At 38.5% G+C, this 25,788-nt stretch overlaps 1 protein-coding gene across 1 annotated transcript in view; it reads left to right on the top strand.

Moving 5' to 3' along the window:
* Window positions 1-25,788, top strand: part of OCA2 (OCA2 melanosomal transmembrane protein) — a 275,411-nt gene that overhangs the window by 194,528 nt on the left and 55,095 nt on the right. The window contains exons 21-22 of the mRNA XM_043492950.1: window positions 2,101-2,194; window positions 21,104-21,197. Of these exons, the coding sequence (XP_043348885.1) occupies window positions 2,101-2,194; window positions 21,104-21,197 (188 nt within the window). The remainder of the gene's footprint in view (window positions 1-2,100; window positions 2,195-21,103; window positions 21,198-25,788) is intronic.

Genomic DNA, 25,788 nt, shown 5'->3' with positions numbered 1-25,788 from the left:
ATATTATTTAATGGGAAAATGGAGAAGCACTACTCTTAAATTCAAGTTCATACATTGACTTCTCCTGTGTAAAATATCATTGTTAAAAAAGGAGACATCCAATGATGAAAGGTCTGATCCAAAAGCCAATGAAGAAAATGTGAAGAGTCTCATTGACTTCAGAGGTCTTTGGATCAGGCCCTATGGACCAAGGCAACAGTAGATGAGCCAGCACTCTTGTCACTGCAGCTTTAATTAATGACTCCAGAGCAGAGCCAATTATCAGGGCTGTGCCTAATGGATGTGCTGAGGAGAACTAGGAGGCTACTTAGACCATTAGGCAGATGATATAAAAGGAAGGAAGAGGATGGGAGGGAGTTACTTTTCCCTCCTTGTCTCAGGAGCTGAGGGCTCCCTAGGCCTATATATGTAAGGCCATATAGTGTATGAGGGTGGTGGAAAACAATATTGTAAATAAACTGCACGTGATGTTTTACTAGAAAAAGGTCTCTGAGCTGTTTGTAGATTTGAGAAGAGGCATGAGAGAGTGGGACCCTGCCACACCCTCCAAGAGTTACTGCTGAAGTGCAAGATGTTTGATTCCTACGTACACTATTCAGTGTCATTGGAATGAGGAAACACTGGGATGGAACTGAAACAATGTGGTTTTGTTTTATCCAACTTTCCTTTGGGGGCATTAAGAATTAGTCTTTTCATGAGACTCTGTACTCTGTGTGTGTCAGTCAGGGTAGTTTATGATGTCTGCACAAAACTTGGGGCATTCCTTGGCTTGGTAAAATATTTTGAACTGGAATTCTGGAACTTTAATTGACTATTTCTTTTTCAACTCCAATCCAGTTAATGAAAGTTCAAGTTCAAGATGCAGCATTGCTTGTGGAGAGTTGCTGTTGTTATCAAAAGATATGTGTTCACTACATTAAAATCCTAAACCCAGGAGAAATACTTTTCAGAAATGTGGAAGGTTATAGTATGTCAGACCCAAAATTTGACTTATAACAGTTATTGTTTGGTGATGATTATATGTTGAATTCCAAGTTCCTTTAAAAGAAAAAAATATATGTGAGACAGCACTCCATCACTGAGACAAAAATATCTATTGATAATGCATGACTTTTCAATATTTTCTTCTCTGCTGCAAAAGCAGCCATCTGAGGGAATTAAAGATAAACAATCCAGTCCTGCTGTCTCTTTTGTTCTCAGAAGGATGACACTACTGATGTTTTTGACAGACTAAGTAGACTCTTAATAAGAAGAATAAGTCACAGCATTTCTAACTGAAGGAAAAATCAATTTGTCAAATAAGTAGATAACAATAAAACTGGTGGGGTAAAAATATACGTTCGAATTTCTAACAAGGTATTAAATATAGTTTATACAAGATTTTAAAATGTGGTTGCCCCCTTTTAATTTAAGAAAATTACAAGATTTTTATTCTTATTTTCCATCATTGTAATGTATGTTTGTCTCTAGAAAAGGTACAAAGGATCAAGTACTTTCCTAGTATGGCTTCTTGTTTCTAGTAGATTTCAGTGGCCTCAATCAGCAGTGGCAACAGGTCATTAGGAACAAATGGGGCTAAAGCCCATCAATAATGCCTCAACTGTCACACTACAAATAAAGGACTGGATTCACTAGTGGGAGTGTCATAAAGAGTCTGTGATCTGGCCATGAATGCCTAACAGAAAACTATTTTCTGGGTGTTATTGTGCTGGATCTGCATCTGTTCCTCTGCCTCCCCTCCACAGGGGACACTTAAGGGGTCCTTAAGAGGTCAGCTGTCCTCCAGGTCTCAGATCATGGCCCGGAAATGTCTGCACTGCTAGGCCCTAATTCAATCAAGCATTGCTGGGGTCTTATGTCTGAACTGTGGCATTGGCTCAGATGGTGAAGACGGCTCTAGCAGGGAATGCCTTCCTACTGGGAAGTCCCCGAAAGGCAAGAGGAGAATTCTATGCTTGTAAACACACCAATGTTATATCTTAGCTCTTGTTGGCATTTTCAATTGTTTAATTAAATGGATTTTGTTGATACTCAGTTCATGGTTAGTGTTACCAATATATATATGCATGTGTTTTTTGTTTATATTTTTTTCAATAACAGATTCCTGTGCTTCTCAACCTGAGTCAAGATCCTGATGTTAACCTGCCTGTGAAACCACTAATCTTTTCATTGGCCATGGGTGCTTGTCTTGGAGGTAAGGGACTGTAATCATTTCAACATTACTGTATGTATAAACATTCCGCAGACTAGCTCAAGTGCAATAAGGATCTATGATTTTATTATAGATAGCACACTCAGTTCATATTGACTTTGGAGGGCAATGGATTGGGCCCTTAATGAGTGTCTGCTGCATACCCTATAATAGAGTTTTTTTCTGATCTGTGTTTGAAGGCCAGATATGCATAACATAGTCTAAATGCACAGAGAAGCAGTCCAGATGGTGCTTAAAGGGTTCAGATCCTTTGTGAGGAAAAAGAAAAGGATTAATTTAGCATTCAGATTCATAGATGCCATAGTGGCTTATTTAAAAGAACATGCAGTTAATGTATAATATCTGTGATCTAAATATCTGATCCAAAGGCCATTGAAGACATTGGGAGATTTTCCATTGACGTCAGTGGGCTTTGGCTCAAGCCCAGAAGACTACGTACAGATCTATTCACTACCTTATTTAGCACTCCTTACTCGGACAAAACACCCATTGATGTTAAATTGAATTGAAGTCAGTGGGAGTTGTGCTTTAGTAAGGAGAACTGAATAGAACCTGGTGGTATTTAACTAAAAATAAAATACCAGTTTGGTGCTAACTTGGGTTCCTTGTGTTGCTGCTGTAATTAATCTGCCTCAACATACAACAATGTGATAAATTAGATGGATTTATTTCTCTGCCAAACTTTATTATTAAAGGAGTCCCACAAGGGTCTGTTGCAGGCCCAGTCAGCATTCTAATTTATAATAGCTGTATAGGATAGCTATCTGATAGCACTTTAATTCATCTTTATGCTGGTTATTCTTTTTTATATTCTACAAATACTTCACTGTCATTGGTTTTGAATGAGTTACACCAGGATCTTACCAAAGTACTGACTAGTCTGTTTTTAAGTTCAATTAAAATAGCATGTGATTTTAGTAGAATAATAAATCTAATGTTGATTTTGATTGCTGACAGTACCTGAGAATTTAATATTTAATTATTTAATTAAATGTAAGAATTTAATTTAATTTATAGTACTGTGCTATATTTCATCTTATAAACATTCAGTTACTTGTTTAGATGCTGCTAAAACTCGTATTGATTTTTCACAACAAAAATTAAACCCAAATTGAGCTTCCTGAGCTATACAAGCCTGTCTCATTTATTCGGATAAGTGATTGCTAGTTCAAATGACCTTAATACCCAGCAAGGATTATAATGATATAGTTGACAGATTGAATTTTAAGGGTGTATTGCAGGGGTTGGATACTATGCCAATCACCAATTATTTGTTACTGGGACATCTTTTCATAGTCATCATTGTGACTTAGTCAGCTGAGCTATCCCTCTTCATCACAGGGGTATGAAGCATCAGCATTTATTAAAGTAAGGGCTTAGCTAGACAAAGAGTTAGTTTGCAGCAAACAGGAACGTAAATTTACAGTGCATTAGCCTGCCGTGCACTAATCATCTGTGTGGACCATTCCACCATGCACTAAAAGTTCCCTGGTACATTTTAATCTACTCTGATTTCAAACAGCAACTGGTCAGTGTGCACTAGGGAACTTTTAGTGCATGGTAGCAGGGTCCACATGGACAGTTAGCATGTGTCACGCTCGTGTGCTGTAGGTTTACTCCCCAGCTTGCTGTGCATCAACTGATTGTCTAGACAAACCTAAGTGTCAGAGTATCCTTTTATTTCCAGAATTTACTCATGCTTGCCTCCGTGCATCTCTAAGATACTACTATGGTTTCATTAAAGTGGTTGGCTGGGATTTTCAAAAGAGGGAGTTAGGTGGCCAAACCCCATTGGAATTAAACAGGACTCAGGTACCTAACCCCTTTGGGCTTTATAGTAGAACTCAGCTGCCATTTCTAAAGTTTCACTTACCTTCTTGCCCATATTTGTTGTTGTTTCATCATGTGCTGTTCAAGAGAGAAAATCATGTATGTGTGAAGTATGCAAAATCGGTAAAGGTGTAAACAGTGCTTTGGGATTTATTTAAATGAAAGGCACTATGTGAATACAAGAAGTGCTCTGATACTAAGTACTTAGATGAATAGCTTGATAGAGCATTATCATTAGTAGTTAGTAAACTCAGAAATGAACTCTCTGTACAGCCCTTTGTCATTATTTGAAAATAAAGTTGAAGGCTGAATGAAACATGTTAGTCAGTGGATGGATGGCCTGCAGGCCAAAGTACAGACTCTTGGTGCTCACATTTCAAAACAATCTGCTATATCTTGGAAGCCAGTGAAGGGGAACTTGGTGAGAGAGCAGTGACTGGAACTTAAGAATGAAAAATGCTCAGAATACACTTGTTTAAAGTGCTCTAGCAGCTAAAAAAGACTAGACCAATCTTCTCATATGAAAGAACCAGTGATGACCTTTTTGAAATTCATTACAAAGGAAGAATTTGTGTGTGTTGAAATGGTGTAAAGAAATCCCATGAGGGCAAGTAATCCTATTGTATTGTAATGTGATTTTCTGCTGCATTGGGCAGAGACTGGATCCTACCAGCCACTCGTGCAATCAAGGAAATTAAGTACACAAGCCATTCATAGGGAAATTTGACTAACCAGTGCAATTTGACTCACAAAATATAGATTTACAGGTTATTTGTTAGCAGTACAGTACAGCTGTAACAGCAGCAAGACACTGTTGATATATTATTAGCAGGGCTTAGGGTAAATGCTGTTGCACACTGAAGGCTAGTGTAGGAGGGTCAGTTCACCACTTGGCCCTTTCCCTGGCACTGGATAATGCCCTTGAACATTAGTACTAAATGTATGCTGCTGCTTCTTTTCTGCCCCTGGCTGCTCGTCATGCAGTTGTGTGTACTTTTGGGGGAAGGTAGGGATGAAGAAAGACTCATACCACTCTCCCAACTCTGGAATGGAAGTGAGGTTTTGGAGTACAATCCAGACCAGTGAGAGGTTGAGTCACTCCTTGTCCTTGAGTGCCTTAAAACGCTCTGCTACAGTAGTTCTCTGTATGGATGCTCCCAGCCAGTATACAAGAATTTATGGATTGTCTATGGTTAAGCAGCCCTGGTTCAGCAATTCTGACTCCAGCAGCCTGCTAGTTACACTACAACCACACTCTGGTCTTCACCAGCTGTGGTTCCTACTAGCCAAGTGACCCCAATACACCCCCAATCCTGAATTTTCCCAAAACCATCTGCCCTGGAATGCCTAGCCGTTTTTTGAAACATTCAGAGGAGTCATAAGGTCCATTGCTCCTTTAAAGGGACAAAAGCACAACAACTTGTTGCCTTAATTGGAAAACAACATTTATATTCAAATACAGCACTGGCTTAGTATAGATTAAAAGTAAAACAAATTTATCAACAAAAGAGAGGTTTTAAGTGAATTCAAGTACAAGGGAAAAATAGTTACAAGCAAATAAATGTAAAGTATGCTTTCTAGTGATTAAGATTTAACAAGCTACAGCCTTGGTTCAAAGTTGATTTTTTTATCAGTCTTTTTCCTTTCCAGCCATCGCTGACATTCTCTCAGTTGGGAACTTCCACAGAAGTACAAGATGCTAGTTTCTCTTATCTTCCTAGGTGAAAGATCCTTGCCTAAGTATGTTTCCCACCTATATTCAGTTCCCAGAAACTTCAACCCCCTTGGTTGAAAGGTCCATCTTTCTCAGCTTTCAAGAGCTCCAGCACCTTGTGTCTGTCCAGTGATGGATTTCAGGATGGTGTCTTCTTTCTCCTTATATCTTCCCAAACTCAGTTTTTTTCCCCAGACTCAAGATGACCTCAAGTTGTTCTTCCCTTCCTGTGGACTTCCCACCTCTCTGCTGATTTTTATATAACTGGGAATTCCATTGTTTTGATCACATCTTGCTTAATTTAATTGGAGACAGGTAGCTAACTGCCTTCCCTCCTGTCTGGGAGAAAACCTTTTTCTCCCTTTGATTGGTCACAGATTTTAAAGCATAATATCAATCAATGAGTATCCATAATTACTCATATAGTATTAATACATACATTTCACAGTGACATTAATCACTAGTGTGTCATTAGCTTTTATAAAAGACCTTACTTGATACACTTTTATAATACAGTTATACAGTAGACAATCAATTGATTTAATTACTTATCATTTGAGCCTCAGACACCCTGTCTTTATAGTCCAGTATGCCATTGAAATGTGTTCTTAAATAAAGTTTTTTCCTCCTTCTGGGAAGCGATGCCATGAAATCTGATGAAGACTTCATGCTGGTTCCTTATCTGCTGGTGATACTTGAGTCGTTACCTCCTCCTTTTGTTAGCTTGATGGTTTTGTTTACCTTTTATATAAATGTATCTTCACTCTCTCTGCCTGACAAGCCAGCTGGTCAAGCAAACTAATTCAAATGCTTTGTCTAGGTCAGCCTGGGCTTATGCATGACTTTTCAAACACATTTTAAGAAGCATAATTACAGTGAGTTATTAGTTTTCCAATGATATTTTGCATGACCCCTTTTAGATACAGATTATGACAACAGTGAACTAGAGTCCACTGGATTGTTCAGGACAGCTGGAACTCATTGCAACATGCCAGGGAGCTCTTGGCCATCTGACACTGGGATGCTCATAAGGTCACATGTGGGGAGAGATTAAAATGGCATATACTGAGAGGATTTCTTCAGTTCTGCTTGCTGTCCCTCCCCCCTTTTTTTTTTTGAAAAGCAGGTAGGGGAGGAGCTGGAACAACTAACTTTCCTCTCAGTCCAGAGGCAGTGGTGGACATGACTGGCTCAATGCCTCATGCAGCACAGGAGAGGCAGCAACAGCTCTTCCCAGGTACACTGGAGAGGATAGGCTCTCAGAAACCAGTCACAGCTCCCTAATTCTCAAGGATTTCCTTTATGACAACAGAGATTCCCTTTACAGCTTTATGACAACAGAGATTCCCTTTACACAGGCTGAATTCTTTAGGGGAACTCTCTGACCAGTGTAAATTAAGCTTCTAAAGTCAAAACTGAACATGGTAGACTGGAGATTTTAAGCTTGCCTGGACTTATGATTTCTTCTATCTGTGTATTGAATGTTCCTGTTCACTCACATATACCTGCACAGTAATGGTCAGCCTAATTAAGCATTGGGAATTTATTGCTTATAATCTTTTCAATGCTTATTTTTTTACAGCTTTAACATCTGGCAATATTGATTATTTTTTAATAATTGATTGAGCCTGATAGAACCTGTAAAGCTGCAATACACCAGAAAGTATCAGCAAACAAAAAACTTGGTGGCTTGTTTCCTGAGGTATCTTGAAGACCATTACCCATTCCATAATTCTCCTGAAGGAGATTATAATGAAAATCTAACTGCTCATATCCAAAGCTAATGTTTGGAGGCACAATGTGGTGGCACATTGTGATGGCACAATGGTCTATTGTCTCCTTGATTACACATGGAACTCCAATGATGTGACTAGGAGTACTAGCCCAAATCCCAGGGGAATAAATCCAGAGAAGATTGCTAAACCCTCTCTCTGGTTGCTTGCACCACTTTGGAATATGAGATTGGAGGGGGCGAGTTGTAGGCAATTTTCTGCTACTGGGCACCTTCCCAGCTTAGGTTACACTGGCAGTAGTTAGCAAAACCCATGGGTGAATCAAATCCATCATCTATAGGACCTCTGTACTAGATTATAGCTATTTAAAGAAGCAATTGACTACATAAATGGGCAGTCAGGTATGTCTTAGTGATGCAGCACTACAGCTTTACTGTCACTTGGCTTGTCTCTTTGGTTTACTCCTTTTATGTTGTTGAAGGTGATGTGTGCTCTGCACAATGGAGAATCTATATTTTATTATACCCTTTGCTGCTATCAAATAAAATGTTAAACTATCTACGAGCCTGCAAGACTTAATGAAGGTAGATTCTGGTTAATATTGCCAGACAAAAGTGCATCTTTGTGAAAGATAATATGAGAGAAAAGTTATAGTCTCTAATAATTAGGCTTTAAAAATATATTTCAAAATCAGTGCTAAATTGGTACTAGGAAAACAGCATAAATATAGCTAAATGACATTCTTTTATAGTAATAACAGCTCACATTTATTTAGCACCTTTCATCTTGAAGGATACCAAAGCTCTATATAATTTTAAAAACTTGAGAATATTCAGGGTGAAAGTATAGTAGCTGTTGAAGAGTACACAGTATCACTTCACAACATTTAAGATAGAAAATGGGGGTTTAGTCTTATGTCTCATCTAGAAGACAGCTATATTTTAGATAAGTTTCCTGCCTGTGAAGGTATGTCAATTCATAATCCAAATAAAAGGGTAGAATCAAACGGATTGAGACTGATTGGGATCTTTTAAAAGGAAAAGGACAGTGTGTTGCATCTTGACCTTTACAAATAGCTGAAATAAATAGACTTAGGGACTGTTCCCTATTTTTCAAGATGATAATAAATGTGTTTCTAGATGTTTCTAAATGTGCCTTAGAATGCTACAAATCTAAAAGGAAAAATAATGTACCTTCATCCTTTCTTATGTTGGCACCCTCCCATTTCCATTCTTGAGTATTCTTAAGCTATGGTTGCTGTTAAGTACACAACAGCACTGTTTACTTGTCCTCCTTTAAGAAGCACTCATTTCAGATTTAGATTTTACATCCTCAGTCTCTCTCTCTGTCATTCTAACAGGAACAGTGTCATATCCGGAGTGAGCACCAATAAAATTGCTATCTTCTGTAGTCAGTTCTTCATATTTACCAACAGTGTTTTCCAAAATGTCCTGTTGTTGATTTTTCCTATGAGCCCCAAGAATCTGTATATTTCTCTCCTCTCTTAAACTCTAGATTAATGTCCTATTTTTTTTAATTAGGGTAATCATCATTGTTCTCATGTCCCGTGATAAATATTTCATTAAAGGCTTCTGACAGTATCAGTACTAATTGATTAAGGTCTTATAAAATTCTGCTGGAAAGCCGTTGCACCAGGAACTTTGCCCAAGTTGAGTGAACCAATTGCCTGCATATCTTCTAGTAGAGAGATATCTTCCTTCATATAATCAGTTTGATGTAGTGAGAATGTATTGGTCATATAGTTTGCAGCTGAACTCACCATGGTGTTTAAAGGTTATCATTAAAGATCTTTAAATTTTCTGTTAATTTTATCATGTTTTGAACAGAAAGACCATTGTCCTTCAGCAAAGAGGATATAGAGTTATTGGCTGAAGTCATTGTATTTTTCCTCTCTAGGAGTTTGCCTGCTTTATCCCTCTTCCCCCCCCCCCTTCATAATGTGTTTGTTCAACTCTAGTAAGAATGAATTTGTTCCAGGTAAACATATATTCATTGTATTTGTATTTTGGGGTAGTGAGAAAGTGCAGGAGCTCATTATTTTGGGGGTCTACTTTAGGGTGGTTTTTTTTGCCCCCCCCCAAATTTACCAAGCTTCTCTACCAAGAATTAAGTAATAGGTTCCTTTCTTCTTTTCAGATGTGAATTTTATGCATTCTGCCCTTAAGATTGCCTTCAGTGCTTCCCATATCATTCTAGTAGAGGAGACAGCTTTTTTATTTTCCTTCAACAAGTTGATGGTTGACATTTCAATCATTTGAAGAAATTTAGAGTCTCTAAGTAAATGTGTGTTTAACTTCCGACTTGAGGATCTTGTAGCACTTTGGCCAGAATCTATGTGAAGAGAAATTAGAGCAGTGATGGGCAACCTGTGGCCTGCGGGCCGCATGTGGCCTGCCAGGGTAATCCTCTGGCAGGTAGCCAGACATTTGGTTTACATTTGCATGGCCACCCGCAGCTCCCAGTGGCTGCAGTTCTCCATTCCCGACCAATGGGAGCTGTGGGAAGCGGCGGCAATCATATCCCTGTTGCCCATGCCATTTCCTGCAGCTCCCATTGGCCGGGAACAGTGAACCACGGCCACTGGGAGCTGTGGGTGACAGTGTAAATGTAAACAAACTGGCGGCCCACCAGCAGATTACCCTGATGGGCCGCGTGTGGCCGTGGGCTGCAGGTTGCCCACCACTGAATTCGAGCATGATCAGAGATGATGATACTACCAATTTACACCTCCAGACATGCAGAAGCTAGCACCTTAGATTTCGTTATATCTAATCTGGAATAGGATACATGAGGTGGAGAAATATGCATAGTCATGCTTCATAGGATGCTTCAGTCTCCAAGTATCCAGTAGTCTAATATCCTTTGGTAGGGATAATGGATGGTGTGCCAACATGTCCTGAGATTTTCACCTAGAGCACTGCGCTTTGTCTATGATATCATCCATGACAGCATTCCAATTTCATCCTAATAACACTGGGACATCTGCTCTGCTGGACATAAAATCAGATATTTCTGCAAGAAAGTCTGCATTTCCATCATTAGGATTCTATACACTCTCCAGAATTAATCTCTTAGTATTGAAAATGCCTTCAATTATTATGAATCTGCCCTCCAGCTTTTACCATGACTGAGTAAATTGAAAAGTTAGGCTCTTGTGGATTAGCATTACTACTCCCCTGCTTCTGGATTTGAAAGAGGAGTGATATTCATGTCCTACCCATAGTTTTTTAATTCTGTGTACATCTTCATTCCTTTAATAGGTCTCCTGAAGGAAAGCTATATGACATCAATTTGATTTTAAGTGCCTGAAACTTTCGATTCTTTTGGAGGATTCATTAAGTATCGCTACTTTCCAGGAACAAAACTTAATAGAGTTCATGAAGAATCAGTGATTGTTCAGCTGCTCATTGATGCCCAGTAGATTAAAAGCCTTTGAGTGTCTGTCTATTAAGAACAAACAAACAAAAATCATACACCTCCCACCTTATGTTTAACACCCCAGACTGCTAATACAATCATGTTCAGATCCCAGATGGCGTATGCCTACACTGACCCTTGCACCCCCCCAATATAAATTAATTAGGAATCTCCCAGAAATATATCTATATTTACCAAAATATGTATATGTTCCAAGTATATAAATGAATGAAACCTATTGCTTCAGAGATATGAATGCATAAGTAGTATATATAGTATATAAATGTTAATATGCACATGGTATATAAATAGTTACCTCAACAGATTAATGGAAAAAGGTAAACATGAAGTGACAAATGATAATGTGTGCAAACAAATATGAATATATTATTACCATATATATTTTATACATATATAACGTTAAATAAGGATAGAAATGTAAAAATTACAAGTGTCCATACAAAGTGATACAAATAATCACAAATAATAAAGTAAATAATTGTGACTATATAGCTACGTGTACATATTTAAATACATAAATCAACATAGATATAGTTATAAATATAAGTGCATATAAGGAAAGGAGATAAGAGTAATATAATTATTGTGAATGTATCGATATTTTTATATTGACTTATCAATATATTGAAAGTATTGATTCTCAAGCTATACTAAATATCTTGCATGTCAGAACTAATACTCTAGAACACTATTAAAATATCAAATATGTCAAATATTGCTTGGCTTTCACGATCACAGTTTCCTTTTCTTCAGGGCTATACTCTCCATTTACTTTTCCTTTTTGAGAGAATCATACTGTTACCCTTAGAATCATAGAATATCAGGGTGGAAAGTGACCTCAGGAGGTCATCTAGTCCAACCCCCCCACTCAAAGCAGGACCAATCCCCAACTAAATCATCCCAGCCAGAGCTTTGTCAAGCCTGACCTTAAAAACCTCTAAGGATGGAGATTCCACCACCTCCCTAGGTAACGCATTCCAGTGCTTCACCACCCTCCTAGTGAAAAAGTTTTTCTTAATATCCAACCTAAACCTCCCCCATTGCAACTTGAGACCATTACTCCTGTTTCTGTCATCTGCCATCACTGAGAAGAGTCTAGATCCATCCTCTTTGGAACCCCCCTTTCAGGAAGTTGAAAGCAGCTATTAAATCTCCCCTCTTTCTTCTCTTCTGCAGATCTCCCTTAGTGAGATCTGGTCTCAAATCCAATACTGCTTGCCAAGCATCCAATGGAATATTGAAGTATTTCACAGAATCTTCATTATGAAAATGGCAGGATATCTGAGGCTGTATTTAATATCTGATCCTCTGAGAGCTGCTTTGATGCCATTAAATGCTGCTCTCTTCTTGCTTAAATTTACAGAGAAGTCTAGAAACAAAGAAAATATAAAATCATTATTCATAAGTGTTCCTTTTTACCTAGTAGCAGACATAACTTTGTTATTACATCTTAGCAATTGAAAGATGACAGGTCTGGGGCTATTGTACTCTCTCCTTCTGGCCCCTGTCACTCAATAAACCCTTTCAATCTCCAAGAGAAGCAAACTGTAATCCCAATCCCAGTACCTCAGAGAGTGTGTTCTGGAGAAAGCTAATCATGATTTTTCCTTCCAGCCCTTCAAGGATTCCTACAAACCACAAAGTATTCCTTTGTGATCTGTTTTCGAATTGGAATTAATTTGCAACTGGATACAATTAATTTAGGCTTGAATAAAGACTGGGAGTGGATGGGTCATTACTTAAAGTAAAACTATTTCCCCAGGTTTATTCCCCCCCTCCACCCCCCCACTGTTCCTCAGACGTTCTTGTCAACGGCTGGAAATGGCCCACCTTGATTATCACTACAAAAGGTTTCCCCCCAACCCCCGCTCTCCTGCTGGTAATAGCCCACCTTAAGTGATCACTCTCGTTACAGTGTGTATGGTAACACAACCATTGTTTCATGTTCTCTATGTATATAAATCTCCCCACTGTATTTTCCACTGAATGCATCTGATGAAGTGAGCTGTAGCTCACGAAAGCTTATGCTCAAATAAATTTGTTAGTCTCTAAGGTGCCTCAAGTACTCCTTTTCTTTTTAAGATTTCTTGTGTCTCCTCAAGACTGGTTAGTCTTTGCCTTAAGAAAGCATCCTCCATTTTAATCTCCTTCAATTCTATGGCTGTTTTCTGTATTTTTTTCTCGAAATAGATTAAATGTGCTTTGACTTCTCCCACATCTTTAGAGAGTTCACGTGTATCGTAAGATAAAAGATCAAATGTGGTACTTAGAAAGTCCTTCATAGCTGAAAAGTCCTGCCTGAGAGACTATTGAGTTTCCTTGACATTACCTTTCTTTGGAGACTCAAGTTTGGGTCATTTAGGGTATATCTACACTGCAATTAAACACCCGCAGCTGGCCCATGTCAGCTGACTTAGGCTTGCAGGACTTGAGCTAAGGGGTTGTTTAATTGCAGTGTAGACATTTGGGTTCAGGCTGCAGCCTAAGCCTTGGACCCTCCCACCTCCAGGGTTCTAGAGCCCAGGCTCCAGCCTGAGCCCAAACATCTACAGAGCAATTAAAGAGCCCCTTAGCCTGAGCCCCGTGACCTTGAGTCAGCTGGCACAGGTTAGCCATGAGTTTTTAATTGCAGTGTAGATATAAAAACAACAAGGAGTCTGGTGGCACCTTAAAGACTAACAGGTTTATTTGGGCTTAAGCTTTCATGGGTAAAAAAACCACTTCTTCAGATGCATGTACACATACCCTCAGTGTTTCTATTTTTCCTAGCAGGATCCCTAATAACACAACAAAAATGGTCCCTCTCTTCTAATTAGTAAATTTCTGACAGAAGGTTGTAGTTTAGGTACCCAGGAGCCCTTAATTGATTAGGTTTAGTGTGTGGGGGAGCCATCTTCTCTACAGGTCATGTAACTCCCCCCCTAGGGTGACAAGATAGCAAATGTGAAAAATCAGGATGGGGGTGGGGAGCAATAGGTGCCTATATAAGAAAAAGCCCTGAATATCAGGACTGTCCCTATAATATTGGGACATCTCGTCACCCAAACACTCCCCAAACTGATGAGTTTAACAGTTGCCCTTATTTCAGGTTAATTGTAACAAACAACAGTGGCCTCTAAATCAAAAGCACACTCAAGACCAATCAGGAATTCTAATGATTCTGGCCAAGAGGTTTCAACAGGGGATTGTTTTTTGGGGTCAAGGGTGTGTGTGTGAAAGAGAGAGAGAGAGGGGCACAGCAGTGACAACACAGGGACAGGAGCAAGAAAGAAGCAGAGAGAGAAAGTCAAGCTGAGGCAGGCTGGAAGCACAGTAATGTGGCCTCAAGATAAAACTAAGAGACAATGCTTTTTGAATACATGGTGCTGGCTTGAACAGCAAATAAAGGAACTGTCTCCTGCAATTTTATTCCTCCTAGATTCTGAGAAACATGACCTTGTATGTTCCTTGTAAATACACAAGATTACATTAAAGAAAATACCAGACTTTGTTGTCTCTTGTCAATTTCTACTTCCAGCTGCAGCCTGCAAGGCCCAGAGCTTTGCCTAGCTGCTTGGGTAACATTGCTAAATCTTTCACATGGTCATAACTGAAGATTGAATTACTTGAAGAGAAACTGAAAAGATTTTTATAAACATTGTCATTTTAAATGCAGAAATTAATTTTTTAAATTAAAAACCCTATCAAAAACTGATCTATTAATTAAGGATGAAAGGAAAAATCAAAAACAGAATACATTTCCTATAAATTAAATCTCACACACCAGAACCTTTGATTAGTCCACAAAGAACAGTAAAGTAGAAAATAACATGAAAATATTCCCCCAAAGGAATGATAATTTTCTATTTTCAAAGAACAACATTCAGATGAAAGTTTTTTCTTCCTAACGTCTGTAGATTTTTATATTGTCCCTTATTTTAGTATCTGAGAGTCTCCAAAACATTTAACAATAGAAATAACAATTTATTCTTCTCTCTTCCCAGCTTGTAGGAGAAATAGGTTTCCTTGTTTAGGTTTCAGAGTGGCAGCCGTGTTAGTCTGTATTCGCAAAAAGAAAAGGAGTACTTGTGGCACCTTAGAGACTAACCAATTTATTTGAGCATAAGCTTTCGTGAGCTACAGCTCACTTCATTGGATGCATTTCTTTTCCACCAAATGCATCCGATGAAGTGAGCTGTAGCTCACGAAAGCTTATGCTCAAATAAATTTGTTAGTCTCTAAGGTGCCACAAGTACTCCTTTTTCTTTTTGCCTTGTTTACAGGCTGGTGTGTGAGAGAGCATGGGTGCTTGGTGCCTTTGTGTATGTGTTTTTGAAGAGTCTTGTCACTTAAGAATGTGAATTCCACAATTGGTGCATCTACTATAAAAGTCGCTTCTTCTGCACTCAGAAGCATCCTATTATCAATGTCAGTGTCATGGCAACAGTGGAATTTTGCTGTCATTGCAAGCTGTGGCCACTAAGAGAGAGATGTTCTGTCAGGTGGCTAAAATCAATCCATGAGGAATTTCAAAATTGAAATTGAGACCTTGAACTGGACAGTGCTTGCAATTTCTAAAACTGCACACCATATTATTTAAAGACAGTTGCAACGAACAACTTTTAAAATATTCTTCACCAATCCCAAATACAAACACCATAGTTTTAAGATGACTCTATATAAGTATATTTCAGGTTGAGGGACAAATATTTGAAAAGTTGTTGCACTTTTTTAAAAATTGTCCTGACTGTCAACTATATATAGAGGCAGTATCAACAGTGTGTGGATAAGATGAAGTGTAATATTTTACTTGTTCTATATCCATGAGTTTTCATATTTACGGCATTGTGCATCTGGTGTTTTTAAAAGGGTCCTATGTCATGATATAAAGAAAGGAAGAATAGTTTAATGGTTCAGCTCTGAAATAAAATTATGTTCTGAATTGCTTTAGTAAAGAATCTACCTAAAATCTAACACTAATTTGATGCTATTTACACTGTGGATAAAATTAAAGTAAGTACTATAGTACCTTTACTTATACTAATGATTTTCTTTTTGTGGAAAGCAATTATTTGCTATGCAAATTTTGCAAATTAATAATAGACTAATGATTGGAGAAGGACAGCACAGTTGGCATTTTGGCTTCCTAAAACACAAGTGTAGGTTTATTTAATTGTATTTATTTACTTAATACATTTATTTGTCATGAATTTCAGCATGTCCTTTGCTTGAAGCTTGTTCTATCTATATTTCAGATTATTGTATTTAAACACATTCTTATTTCAGTGGGTCACCAATACAAGACAGAGTGAACTGATCTACAATATAAAACTGGCAAGTACATTCAGCTTGAATGTACTGGGGACTTCTAGCCAGAGCAGAGCGAGAAGTAATATCATGCTTTTAAATTCTATTGCAGCAGAAAACACTAAATCTTTCCAGATTCCTCTCTCTGCTGAGCTAGCCTTTTCCTAGATCTAGCCCCTGTTTTGGAAAGCCACTGACAGCTGGTGCTGTTGGTAGGAATATTGAAAAATCAGTGGAGGGAGAGGAAACAGGAAAAACTCTATTCATGCGGTGATTGAATCATGGTCACAGCAACAGTGCTATCAGAGTTCTAGCATAGTTTCCCTGACCAGTATGGAAAGACGTTGTTTTTGAATCATTTTACAACTATGCTATTGAGACTATTCATGCATAACATGGAACATACCACAAGGTTTCAATCGTAGAGGAGTCACAGCCAGCATGTTGATCATGCCAGCAGGAATTACAGAAGCATTTGTATATGTAGACTCCCTCCTCAGGCCCTATGTTACCAGCACTCCCAGCTATCTTCGAGACACCACTGACTTCCTGAGGAAACTACAATCCATTGTTGATCTTCCTAAAAACACCATCCTAGCCACTATGGATGTAGAAGCCCTCTACACCAACATTCCACACAAAGATGGACTACAAGCTGTCAGGAACAGTATCCCCGATAATGTCACGGCTAACCTGGTGGCTGGACTTTGTCCTCACCCATAACTATTTCACATTTGGGGACAATGTATACCTTCAAATCAGCGGCACTGCGATGGGTACCCGCATGGCCCCATAGTATGCCAACATTTTTATGGCTGACTTAGAACAACGCTTCCTCAGCTCTCGTCCCCTAATGCCCCTACTCTACTTGCGCTACATTGATGACATCTTCATCATCTGGACCCATGAAAAAAAAGCCCTTGAGGAATTCCACCATGATTTCAACAATTTCCATCCCACCATCAACCTCAGCCTGGACCAGTCCACACAAGAGATCCACTTCCTGGACAGTACGGTGCTAATATTCAATGGTCACATAAACACCACCCTGTATCGGAAACCTCCTGACCGCTATTCCTACCTACATGCCTCTAGCTTTCATCCAGATCATACCACTCGATCCATTGTCTACAGCCAAGCTCTACGATATAACCGCATTTGCTCCAACCCCTCAGACAGAGACAAACACCTACAAGATCTCTATCATGCATTCCTACAACTACAATACCCACCTGCTGAAGTGAAGAAACAGATTGACAGAGCCAGAAGAGTACCCAGAAGTCATCTACTACAGGACAGGCCCAACAAAGAAAATAACAGAATGCCACTAGCCATCACCTTCAGCCTCAACTAAAACCTCTCCAACGTATCATCAAGGATCTACAACCTATCCTGAAGGACAACCCATCCCTCTCACAGATCTTGGGAGACAGGCCAGTCCTTGCTTACAGACAGCCCCCGAACCTGAAGCAAATACTCACCAGCAACCACACAACAGAACCACTAACCCAGGAACCTATCCTTGCAACAAAGCCCGTTGCCAACTCTGTCCACATATCTATTCAGGGGACACCATCATAGGGCCTAATCACATCAGCCACACTATCAGAGGCTCGTTCACCTGCGCATCTACCAATGTGATATATGCCATCATGTGCCAGTAATGCCCCTTTGCCATGTACATTGGTCAAACTGGACAGTCTCTACGTAAAAGAATAAATGGACACAAATCAGACGTCAAGAATTATAACATTCAAAAACCCGTTGGAGAACACTTCAATCTCTTTTGTCACTTGATTACAGACCTAAGAGTTGCAATTCTTCAACAAAAAAAACTTTCAAAACAGACTCCAACGAGAGAGACTGCTGAATTGGAATTAATTTGCAAACTGGATACAATTAACTTAGGCTTGAATAGAGACTGGGAATGGATGAGTCATTACACAAAGTAAAACTATTTCCCCATGTTATTTCTCCCCCCCACCCCACCCCCCCACTGTTCCTCAGATGTTCTTGTTAACTGCTGGAAATAGCCTACCTTGCTTGTCACCATGAAAGGTTTTCCTTCTTTCCCTCTCCCTCCCCGCTGCTTTTGATGGTTCAACTTAAGTGATCACTGTCCTTACAGTTTGTATGATAAAACCCATTGTTTCATGTTCTCCGTGTGTGTGTATATATAAATCTCCCCACTGTATTTTCCACCAAATGCATCTGATGAAGTGAGCTGTAGCTCACGAAAGCTTATGCTCAAATAAATTTTTTAGTCTCTAAGGTGCCACAAGTACTCCTTTTCTTTTTGAGAATACAGACTAACACGGCTGCTACTCTGAAACCTGTTTTTTAAGTTGTTCCTTCATGGTGCAGAGAAAACCAGTATGGAACTATAACATTTTTTATAAAAGAAAGAGTGAAAAGAGGAAATATACTCATAGGAAAAATGTGATAATTAAAAAATAGAAAAACACAATCTGGGGGGCAGTAGCAAGGAAATAATTCAGTTTAAATGAAAAGAGATGAAAGATGTTGGAGCTGTAGAAGCATATACAGACTTGTGAAAAATTTTTACTTTCTAGGTGCAAAGAAAGTTAGTTTGCTTTTTTGCAGAATCATGAAATTGTGATTTTGGATTATCCTCTTTCTGTTTAAAGCCATGCGCTGGACTAGGTTTGAAAGTATTTTTTCTAATTGCACTATTTTGCACAGGTTGGATCCTTGATAACCCCATGATAAATGTACAACAGCAGTGCAGGGCCCAGAGTAGGAAGAATGGTCCTAACATAGAAGGAAGACCTGGTTTCAGTTCCTGGCTTAACCAAAGACATGCTATAGGACTTTGGACAAGATATTTACTCTAGTTTGTGCCTCAGTTCCCCATCTATAAAATTTCCTACCTTGACCAGTTGTTGAGAAGATAAAATCCATTAATGTTTGTGAGGTACTTAGATAGTATCATGATTAAGACTATATAACTATCTAGAGTGTGATCCTGAGGCTCTTAGCAGTAAATCCCTATCACTTATAGCTTCTTCAGAATGCAGCAGCAGCGGCATGCTAGCTTGGTGGCTTGAGTATGATCTCATTATGTTCACCCTGTGTTCCTCATTGCCTGTCACCACTGTTTTATTCTTGTCTTATTCTGCTATAACTCCATTGTTGGTGTAAAACTGGAGTAGCATAGCAGGGAATCAGGCCAAGGTGGCATACTGAATAATTTGGTCATTTAGTTGCTAAATCTCTTAATATTTTGTTAATTGTAATTTATTTCTTACCTATTACAATGCATTTCTTATATTCTTTAAAAGAAAAAGCATAAATCTTTCCCCAAGGTTATTTTTACTAGAATCCCTCTTGGCCCCATATTTTTTTACCTTTACACACTCATACCCCTCCATTCTTTTCCCATACCTGAACCCCACAGGTTTGTTTTGCTTGAATGTGAAGAGGGTGTTTTACTGTATTGTGTTTTAGACTATATGTGATGTTGTTCCTGAGTACTTTGGGATGTGGAAAGCTATGTGAACAAAATAATTATTCATGATAGTAGGTTTGCTGGCTTAGTCACTGCAATCTCCAGACACAGCATATGAATTTTTGGAAAATCATGTGACTGCCTTTCCCCAGCTCTGCTCTTTCATAAGCTGAGCTCTGGGGGACCCAGAATACTTACTGAGTCAAAACAATTAACCTCAGCATTAATTACCTTCTGATCTAGTTCTCTCAAAGTCAGACCAGTAAAATATCAGTACAGCAATGAGTAGCAGGATCAAAATGTAAGAATGATCTTATGGTAGAGGGAGCACAGGAAAAATACATGCTTAGAACAATGGATTCCTAACATAGTACCATTAGACACAACAGATGAGTTGCAATACTATATTTGGAAAAAGCCCTCTTTTAGAAGGCTGCCCCTTTTGCTCAAAATATCATTTACAGAAGAGAATGCTGAAAGTATTGTAATTTTTCCCCAGCAATGCTTCAGGCCAGATTTATTGGCAAAGGACACCAATTATGATTGGAAGAGTCAGCTAGCTACAAAACTTTTATCAAGTTCAAGCAGGTCTTCCCAACCTAAAGCTTTGGATAATGAATTGGACTGTTTGGATACCTGAATAATTTATTTATTCATATATGAAATGGAGTGATTAGAAATGGAATGGGAGAAGGTCATCTTGAAGGTCAATTGAAAGAATTGCAGAGGAACAAGATCTAGTGTGTACTTCCCCCTCAAAGATGCACACATTTTAAAAATACAGCACAAATACTTTGCTATCTCTTGGGGGAGAGGTATAAATTGGCATACCACCATTGACTATTGAAGCTATACTCAGCCTGCACCTTATTTCAACTTTTTTTAAAATCACTAGTTTTATGTATGTGTAAAAAAGAGATTAAGAGATTAATTTGCCAATCTCATGTATACACAGAAGAAATGCATCCATTTTCTTAGACCCTCAATCAATAGTTCAACATGTTGTTGCAGAAATGTGCTTCCTTTCCTGTACTTCCTCCTCTTTGTCTTCATTTTATCTTGATGGCACCTCTATTTTTATAAAACCAATAATCAGAAAGTTTCTCTGAATACAGGTCATTGGTGTAATTTTGACTACATAGTGTTATGTTTCATTCCCATTCTCTTTCCTTGCTGGGAATCTGAGGATGATGTGAGGCTTATCTATGAAAACATTAAGCTATTTATAGGCTGTGAGTTATTGTTGAGATGGCTTCCTTTCAGGTATATGCAAGAGAATTTATTTTTTCTAACTAGCAGATCTAAAGTCTTCAACCTAGACTAACTGAATGGCAAATCAAAGGAAGAGTAAGAAGCAAAGGACAAATATAAACTGGCATTAATTTTTTTTTGAATTACAGGTAATGGGACATTGATTGGAGCATCTGCAAATGTTGTTTGTGCAGGAATTGCAGAACAGCATGGCTATGGCTTCTCTTTCATGGAATTTTTCAGGTACATTTTTAGACTTGTTACTTTAAATTTCTGTTTAATTTTCCCTTCAATAAATGTATCCAGAAGCCTGATATAAAATATATTAAGTAATAGTCTCAGTTAACATTTGAAGATGTTAGAAGAGAGTTGATAAGTAATACGTGGACCTACTTCAATAAAACAAATTATGTCATTATTCCTGGGATTAGCCAAGCATCACAAACATGGGCCTGCAGAGTTGTCAGATCTATACAATTCAGGTGGAAATGGAGCTCCTCAAGGAATAGAAAAGGAGTACTTGTGGCATTTTAGAGACTAACAAATTAGAGGATCTGAAGATAAGATTTCAGAAAGTGCACCTGACTTCAGTTGGATACAAGACTTTGGCTTGTTAATTCTAACAGGAAGCTTGGTACCTGGGCACAGTCTGGAAGATTTGGCATAAAGCCAGTGTAACTCCATTGAATTCCGTGCAATTATACTAATGTAAAACTGGTGTAATGAAGCACCAGTCCCACTGCATTCACTTCTAAGCATTTCATTATGAGAAACACAAATAACTGAGAAGTTAGACAGTGGTTCTCAAATTGTGGTCAGTGGATCATTTGCTGGTCACATGATGGAGGTTTCTTTTATTCATTTCCAGCTTCTGTGTTACATTAACAAAGGTAAGATACATAGAGGGTCAGACCTTAAGCTGGTGTCAGTCTGGGTTGATGTAGCTACGCTGAAGTCCTTGGAGCAACACTGATTTACATCAGCAGAGGATGTCTGGCTCAAATACTTTTAATTTACTTTCCAGGTAACCAATTGCTGTAGCTACTTTAAGAATGTTATGCCATCTTGAATGAGGGAGGGAGGTAATGGTGAGTGGAAGAAGGAAGTCATTGAGACAATCTGTATTAAAATATAGTTCAGAGAATGAAAAAGTTTGAGTTAAAGAATTTAATGACAAGTTAAATGTTGTCTAAGGGAAGTTAAGGGAAAATGTACTAGTCCACCTTTTTTTTGGTGAAGGTCAACTGGAACTAGTGGCCATAGAGTACCTCTGAAGATAAAATCTGGGAAGGGGGAATAAAATCTACTTTCTTATTTCAATTACACTGAATAGTACACAGACTGGGAGTTGAATGTTTTTTTACTTTGATGATACAGAAAGTAGAAAGACATATTAGAAATGGAGCAAGATGAAGGAGGATAATGGAGGCAATGGTTGAAGCAAAGACTTGGCATTTCCTAGTGGACCACCCCTAATATTTTGTCTGAAACCCTCTACTAATATTGAAATGAATTTTTCAGTAGTTTGTTAAACATATTTTAGAATTATTGTTTCTGTTGTTGTTTGTATATTCTAATGAACATCCCTCATATCACTGGGCCATAGTCTGATACCCTTGCTCATACGAGTAGCAATTTGCTCCATAAACTGGTCCCACTCAAGTGAGTGAGATTACTTGTGGAGCAAGGTTCTCTTCAGTCTAAGTAAGAGTATCATAATCTGGCTGTTGTGACTAAAAATATAAGGAGTTACTGTAAAAGAAGTATGTCACAATTTGAGCTACTCTATACTTAATTTAAGGTGGTCAGAAGGCGTTGAAGGGACAAAAACTGGCACTTATTGCATTTTGCCATTTAATATGTTTTCAAGTTCCTCCAGTCTTTAAGGTGATGATGGGAAGGGATTGATGGGAATTGTGAGATGAAGGACTAAAAATCAAGCCCAGTTAAAGATTAAATTACATTTGATTTAGCCAGAATACCATACTGGGTTTATTTTATACCACTTAACTTGCATATTTGGAGCAGAGAATACAGGAAACTTCTTCCCATAATTTCTGTCCTTTTTTTCTTTTTTGTTTTTTTTTCTACCTCCCCATCCCTGCTGCTTTCCCTTGTGCTGGTTCTGTGAAAGCTACCAAGCCTGCATGTGGCAGAATCCAGAGCTGAGACATTGGTAATACTGATGAGAGAGCTGTAAATTTCTGATAAATCCACAAATATGCTGCTGTTAGGAGAATTTGATCCAAACTATCCCTTTAGACCCTAACATTCACATTTTCTGATCATGAGTTTCAGAAGGACATAATGCAAATCAGATCTATGTCACAAATTTTAAGTTTCAGGACCTTTTTAGACTATTTACTGTCTTATGCAGGGAGGGTGATAGACAGTGATTGCTAGTATACTTTTAAGAAATTATAAATGGGTACTTGTACAAAATACGGTGATGTAGAAATGATGGGCTTATTTTGGATTGCTCTGTGCACATTTGCAGACATTCAGATTATCCTTTTAGGATTTAGCTTTTCCATCAAGAACTTTCTCATTTTTTTCCAAAAAGTCAAACAGAAAAATTTCCCCGGTTGGATTTCATCTTCATTTCCCCCTTCTTGTTGTGCCACCATGGCACTTCATGAGAGTCCATCCAGAGGAGGTGAAGTCCAGCTGGAGATACTGGTCCATAGAGCAAAATGGGGGCATTAAGTTCCTGAACTACAATCTCAATGAGGCACCTTTTCCAAGTGACAATTTTGTAGCTGAAAACTGAAAAGTTTTCAGGTGTTCTGTTTTTCAACAAAAAGTCAAAATTTTCCATGGAAAGCTTACATTTGTCGTGGGAAATTTAATTTACCCAAACATTAAATTTTCCATTGAAAAACAGTTTTGATGCAAAATTTTTGACCAACCCTACTAATTATAACATTTCAAACTTGATGAGAAACCCTCAAGGCGTGGTTGAATCACTCTTCCCCTGAGTGGTAGGATACAGGTGTTGTCAGGATGCACCCAGAATCTAGCTGCTGCTGCTGCTGTGTCTCAGAGCTTGTCTAGATGAATAGTTAGTGCACTGCAAGCCGGGGTATAAATCTACCTTGCATAGCATGCTGTGCACTAATTGTCTGTGTGGACCCTGCTGCCACTCATTAAAAGTTCCGTAGTATGCTTTGATTTACCTGGCTTTGAAACAGGAGTAGGACAAAGTGCACTAGGAAACTTTTAGTTTGTGACAGCAGAAGTCCGTCTGGACTAGAGTGTGTAGCAGGCTAGTATGTGGTAGATTTACATGTGCACTAAATGTTCATCTAGAAAAGTCCTCAGGGGGAAAAGTGCTGCTCTCACTTACACTAGTGTAAACACAAAGTCACTTCAGTGGAGTTACTCCAGAGTTGAACTGATGTAACTGAGAGTGGAATTTGGCTAATAGTATTTTATTGGAACTGTATTTATGAAGGGAATGGCAAGACTGTTACTGATGAGGAGTTAATTCACAGCTAAGAATCTGGCTTCTGCTCGCCACTTTTTGTATTTCTGTAGGATCATAGACTCTGGTAAACCCCCTTCCCAATGTTTAAGCACAGGTTAGTGGCACTAAGGAGGAATGCATGAATACCTACATGTGCTATTCAGAAAGAAGCTTGTCAGATAGAAGTAAAATAAATACTTTCAGAAATTATTAACCATGAATCTTGTTTGGTGGTTCAAGTTTGTAGGCTAGATCATCAGCTAGTATAAATGAAGCCATAGCTTCATTGACTTCAGTTGGAACTAGGTTGATTTACATCATCTATTGATCTGATCCTGAAGATTGATTTTTCTGTATGATACTCTTCACATCTGTAAGACTCAATGTTAGACTATTCCAGATACCTTTCATACCATTAGAGATATAGTTCATTTTCCTGCAAATACAGAACTGAGCACTGTGATATATTTTCCAGTGTTTTATCCAGTCTAAATTTATCGTCCCAAGTGAACAAACTTCACCAATTCCTTAAAAGACATTTTAGAGGGCTAGTAGGAAGCTTTTCCTGTTAATTCTTCATTATTTTCCATTACTCCTAGTTACATCAGTATTTCAGAGTAGTCCCATCTGACCATAAAAATCTAGGAATACAGTACTAAATAATTCTACTTCTCCATGGAGCTAACACACTTCCTAGATGTGTAGACTGTTATTGTGGCCCGTTTAACAGGGTGGCAGGACTTTGCTGTTAAACATCCTTGTTAACAGGTTTCTAAAATCTGCAGGTAAATACTGAATGATTCCTGCTGAGTCACTGTGGCTCATTAAATCCAACTTGGATGTATGAGCATGGGAGAATCTCTCAAGAGAGAAGGAACTAAGACAGAGGAAATTTTGGAGGAAAAGCTCGGATCAGCCAAGTTCAGGAAGGAAGTTTTGGCTGAGGTTTCAGTTGTATTCTTATTTTTTAAGTTATTAATGAAGCTAATTAGCTGAAGGGAATTAATAGGGGGAATGAGTTTGGACACTGACTCAGCATGTTGTACTCTGCTGAAGATGGGAAGGGAACTCGGCCCATCTACATTATACACATCCACTACCCTTAGAAACTGTTTAGCCAAGCACTACTTATTTGCTTTTTAATGTTTCCTCCTGAGCAAAGCTCTCTTGTTTCAGCTTGTTTCTCTTTGAACTTCTTCCAATTTGGTAGTATCATTTGGGTAATATGGAGCCCAGGAATTAATACAATATTCCAGGCGCAGTCTCACTACAGCCAAGTAAAGAGAGAGTGCCTGTATTTTTCCTTTGTTCTTTGACCTGATATCTTTGCTTACAAATATCTAAATTACTCTAGCTTTTTCTGCAAGC

This window comes from Dermochelys coriacea, chromosome 1 (genome assembly GCF_009764565.3).
Source record: "Dermochelys coriacea isolate rDerCor1 chromosome 1, rDerCor1.pri.v4, whole genome shotgun sequence".
Lineage (NCBI taxonomy): Eukaryota > Metazoa > Chordata > Testudines > Dermochelyidae > Dermochelys > Dermochelys coriacea.
This window is presented reverse-complemented; position numbering and strand designations above follow the sequence as displayed.